Here is a 5,431-nt window from a genome sequence, read left to right as displayed (position 1 = left end):
TCTGATATAATCGTGTGCATTAAAATGTTTGATAGCAATATGTCAAAAATCTTATGCATTTAGAGCGCAAAATTGACGTTGATTTTTGGATTTTGATCTGGAAGTTGCTGACACGTCGGTCCAACTTTCGTCAATCATATGGTCGACTTTTCTGAGCAACTGGAATGGTGAATTTCGGATATAGTTGTATACAGACAGTATTTTAAGAAGAGATAGTGATAAAAGACAAAATGGAATCCCTATATCATCAGACGAACAAATTAATACAGGAAGTTCAAGTCGACTTGGGGAGAGTAGAAAAGACAGTCGGTGATCATGTTCATTTAGTTGAGAATGAAATACAGGCTCACATCGATCATATCGTCAGTAACTGCGAGCGTCTGGAGATACTCGTCAATAAGGAGCCACCTACACGACGCGCAAACGCCAAGCTGAGAGTCGACCAACTGAAGTATGACTGTCAACATATCCAGGCTGCGTTACGTCAAATTCAACACAGACGGTAAGTGTTGTATCGGAGTCAATCAATAAAATTTTAAGCTCCTTTACAGACGGTAATCGTTGTATCAGTGTTGACCAATCAAATTTTAGCTCTGTTACAGACGATAATAATCCAATAATATTAGATGTCGATATTGAGAAACTTCTGATGGCCTTTCGAATATGCCTATCAGAATTTTCTCATCGTCTAACTCGATTTAATACGACATATTAGGGATGCAGGCTTTTAGCCTCTAGTGTAATTTTAGATGTTCTTTGTATCTATATTCTTCTACTCGCTATATGTAGAGTATACAGTATATATATTATATACATGTAATTTAATGTACATTTGAGTTAATAAGCATGTATTAAAGTTAAAATGTTTGTTGACAGTTTATCCAATGATTATCTAAAAGAATTTCAAATTTCTTGACATCTGTTGCATCTATAACATGCTGAGGTAAATTGTTCCAGGTATCTACAACTCGAAAACTAAAGAAATTTTTTCGAATATCTGTGTTAAATGTACATCGTTTTTTGAATATTTTTAAGGAGTGTCCTCTTGTCCTGCTGTTGGTATCCATTTGGAAAATAAACGATGTGACACACTCATCACAAATATTTTTCAGGATTTTGAAAACATTTATCAGGTCCCCACTTTTCATTCGATGTTCTAGGGTAGTCAGATTTAGTCTATGTAGATGCTCTGGGTATGGCAAGTCTTTACAGCCTGGTATGAGCTTTGTAGCTCTTCGTTGGACGTTCTCTATAAGTTCTATATATATCCTTTATCATATATGGACTCCACACACTTGAGGCATATTCCAGGTGGGGTCTCACGAGAGCCTAAAACAGTATATATATATAGTTTAAACATTTTTTTCATCCAGGAAGGTAAAGGTTCTTCTTATCAGTCCTAAAATGCTGTTTGCTTTATTTCCTACCGGGTAATTGGATGCGTGTTCTAAAATTTAAATCTTCATCCACTGTTACTCCAATATCCTTTTCTGATTTAATATTATCAGATCTAATTGCAGACATACTATATACTCTCTTTTCTTTGAATTTAATCACAAGGACTTTACATTTATTTTGATGAAATTTAAGTAACCGCTTTTCAGACCATTTTTCAAGATTGATCAAGTCATTTTGCAAAATACTTTTTATCTTCTATGCTTTTGATTTCTCTGTGTAATTTTGTATCGTCTGCAAAAAGTGATGTCAGGGATTCTGTATTTTCTGGTAAATCATTAATGTAGAGTACAAATAAAATTGGTCAAAGGACGCTTCCCTGGGGTATGCCGCTTTAATAAATACAGGATATATCTTTGATGTTTCTCCATTTACAATGACTTTTTGGCATCTATTGCTAAGAAAATTTGCTATCCAGTTAGTAGTCCTATCACTCACTCCATATCCTCTAAGTTTCTTTATTAGACGATGGTGTGGAACTTTATCAAACGGATGGTGTGGAACTTTATCAAACACTTTCATGAAGTCCATGTAAATTACATCCAGTTGACTACCATTATCAATTATTTTTGTCCATTCTTCCAAAATCATTAGTAGTTGAAGTTGCATATATCTCCAATTTATAAAACCAAGTTGTTTATTACTCAAAAGATTATTTTTGTACATGTGATTTACAATGCTATTTCTTACTAATTTTTCCAGTGTTTTTCCAATAATGCTTGTAAGGCTGACTGGTCTGTAGTTTCCTGCCCCAAATTTTGAGCCCTTTTTGGAAATTGCTGTTATATTCGCCTCTTTCCAAGTTTCTGGTAATTTGCCTTCCTGGAGTGATCTGTTAAAAAATTCTGCTAGAGGGTTACTTATTTGCTTGCGTAGTTCCTTGAGGGTTTTAGGATGCAACATATCCTATGTATTATATGTTTTTGCTGCTAGTTTATGAAGTCGACCAAACAAATCCTAGCTCCATAATCCTTTTCCACTGCAATAGTAAGTGCTGTATCAGTACCAACCAAGAAAATCCCAGCTCTGACTGTTTTTCATTTCAAAATATTTTATTAAATTATTTGATTTAATAGGGATTGGGCAGCAGGCTATGCCTATATAAGCCCTCCCGCTGAATCACTATTTGTCACAGACCTGGTTTTTTTTTCTTACTGATAAGTACACAATTATAGTATTAAAAGGTATATCCCTAGGCCTCTATATACTTATATCATATTTGTGGATCCGACAAGAGTTTCTTGGCATGATTTCTGTAACACGGAGACAGTTAACTTAGGCATTTGTCTTTTTAAGCATAAATCTTTTCTTTCTTTCCAGCTATGTGAGAGAAGAAGAAGAAAGAGAGAGAGAAGCACTCCTAACGCGTACATTTACCACCAATGACCAAGACCGAGACACCTCTATCCAGATAGACGCCGGATTCGCCCACAATGAACGTCTTCGGAACTCCCACCGTGACATTGATAACTTATTAGGTTCTGGTAACAGCATCATAGACAATCTCAAGGATCAGCGAATAACTCTCAAAGGTGCTCACAAAAAGATGTTGGATGTGGCTAATGTGCTAGGACTAAGTAACACGGTGATGCGGCTGATAGAGAAACGGAGTTATCAAGATAAATACATTCTGTTTGGCGGCATGATCATTACATGTGTGATTATGTATCTAGTATGGAGTTATCTTACCTGATTTACTAACGTGTCTAAAAATAGCTTTGTTGTCCTTTAGAAGCATTATTTAAAGATTTGATTTAGGCCTAGACAGAAAATCTTTAAAAGTCTGTTAAATTTTATTTCCAGGATTATATTCTTTCTAAAAAAATCCTGAAAACAGAAGCAGGCTCTTCTAAATCAAAGATTAAACAGCCATTTAGCAGTCCATTGACATGAAATTACAGGAGTAACTGAGTTAACTAATGTATCAATCATACTTTCTTTTCTAGCTGTATCACACATCTCGAAATTGAATTTCCCATTTTAATTCAAAATCACTAATTTTTTCCTACAGAAATAAGACTAAAATCAGCTATACAGTACTTTTTTGTGGCAAATCTGGTGCAATATATTTAAGATTATTAATACATGTATACATTATGTATAATTATACAGACTATCTATGAGAGTTTTGTACCTACAAGATTTTTGTTAACTGTCTATAGTAATTTTAAAATTAACTTTACTTATCACATGTAAATCATTCAGACATTCACCCCTGAAGTTTCATTTTTAATTATTTTAGGCTATTTCCATCTTCAGACTTGGAAAAGTTCAAATATGAATTAAACTGTGAATGGTTTGAAGATTATGATGACATAAGAAATTTTGATGATAGATAGAAATAAATTGCAGTCATTATAATCATAAATATGTACAATTATTAGAAAGTGGTCTTATTCGGAAGTTGGTCTTTCTACAGAAGTGGTCGGTCGTTAAGATAGGTTAGACTATCACAAGCTTAAACAAGTTTAAGATAAGAGGGTTTCACAAGGATAAAAATTGAAACTTCTGATATTGACTCTGTCTAACAAATTTAGGCCTGTCAAAAGGTCAATTTTGGCAAGTGATGTATAATAGATAGTATTTATCAAAAAATTCTGTAGTGTGTTTTTCAAATTACATGTACTTCATAAAACTCGCATCCTATAAGCTTCAGTTAATTACATCCTATTTTAAATGGACTCTCATTAATACATGTACATTGTACAATATCTACAGTATCAACTTGAAATACTGGTAAAACAATGTTAATATATTGATGTTATTTATATATCTTTTAAATTCATGCATATGTGCAGGGACTTGACACAAAATTCCTACACTGCTATATGTGTATTAGGTGTTATTGGTATGTAGGATGGAGCATTTCTGTCAAGTCCCTAAGCTACTATATCTGTATGTTTGATTAATGAAAATCAAAGTACTGGAAGTACTGAGGAAATTGGACTTGATGACATGAGAATTTTATCAGTAAAGAACGATTGTTGAAAAATGGTTATTTTTGATTTTCAAAAATGTTAATTATATGTAATATCACTTGTGTTGAATGTATGATATTGGGAAGAATTCTTCATCAATTATATCAATATCATACTGGATGTCTTCATTTGTTGGTATTTGTAAGGTGAATGTTTCAGAATTAAAATAATTCCTCATTTTTCAAGAATCTGATACTGCTACTTCTTTAAGCTAATTATTCTGTTTCTAGTCACTGTAAAATATTGTAAATCAATTGTTATTATCATATTTTCTTCTTTAATTATCTTTTAATTTTAAGTCACTTTATTAGTGATAACTGAAACAGTTGAGACAGTCATTTGTTGATTTGATTCGCTAAGACTTAGTTATTTTTCTATTTCCACTGTTGCCATGTTAATCTAAAGAAAAATACCTGGTACATGTTGTGGTGTTTCACTACAGTTATGACATTTTCAGATGTGTTTCTCTGTGAATAATGTAGAGTTACTTCCCTTAGTGTTCAGAGTTATTACATCAATCTCTATCAGCATTAAAATTCAACCCAATGGTCCACTTGATTCCAATTGTCCATTTTTAACAAATTCATATAACATATTGTAAGTTATTTTACACCCTTTTCTGTGTATATATGCAGTTCATTGGTTGTTATGGTTACCATAGTGTCATGAAACAGATTGTATTTCTGTATTTCCATAACATTGAAAATAATTATAAAATAAATATATGAAAGATTTTTCTTTTGTTTTTGGTCTTTTTATTGTTCAATTTGATAATGATAAATATATTTAAGTTATAAATGTAAGCAAATGTTCTTATCGTTTCTTGTGTGACATTTATATTCTGAATTTCATAAATCTCTGTTTAGTCTATCCATTGTTACACCATGAGTCTATGAGTGTAACATCACATCTTATAAATGCAACAACATAATAATGGTGTCACAATCGATATCTTCAGCAAGGGGAGATAATTGTGTGATATGTGAAGATGGATTAGA

At 32.5% G+C, this 5,431-nt stretch overlaps 1 protein-coding gene across 1 annotated transcript; it reads left to right on the top strand.

Annotated features, from left to right (window-relative positions):
• Positions 1–85: 85 nt before the first annotated feature.
• On the top strand, positions 86–5,167 carry LOC138308851 (Golgi SNAP receptor complex member 2-like). The gene is made up of 2 exons (XM_069249880.1): positions 86–502; positions 2,776–5,167. Exons 1-2 carry the CDS (start codon positions 231–233, stop codon positions 3,146–3,148), a joined length of 645 nt encoding a protein of 214 aa, XP_069105981.1. The 5' UTR covers positions 86–230; the 3' UTR covers positions 3,149–5,167.
• Positions 5,168–5,431: the final 264 nt, after the last annotated feature.

The sequence above is a fragment of the Argopecten irradians genome, chromosome 15 (assembly GCF_041381155.1).
Source record: "Argopecten irradians isolate NY chromosome 15, Ai_NY, whole genome shotgun sequence".
Taxonomy (NCBI): domain Eukaryota; kingdom Metazoa; phylum Mollusca; class Bivalvia; order Pectinida; family Pectinidae; genus Argopecten; species Argopecten irradians.
This window is presented reverse-complemented; position numbering and strand designations above follow the sequence as displayed.

Excerpts from the sequence above, each read along its gene's own strand:
- LOC138308851 (XM_069249880.1), top strand. The coding sequence starts at position 231 with ATGGAATCCCTATATCATCAGACGAACAAATTAATACAGGAAGTTCAA. Across the intron at positions 503-2,775 it reads CGTCAAATTCAACACAGACG|CTATGTGAGAGAAGAAGAAG; the intron begins GTAAGTGTTGTA and ends CTTTCTTTCCAG.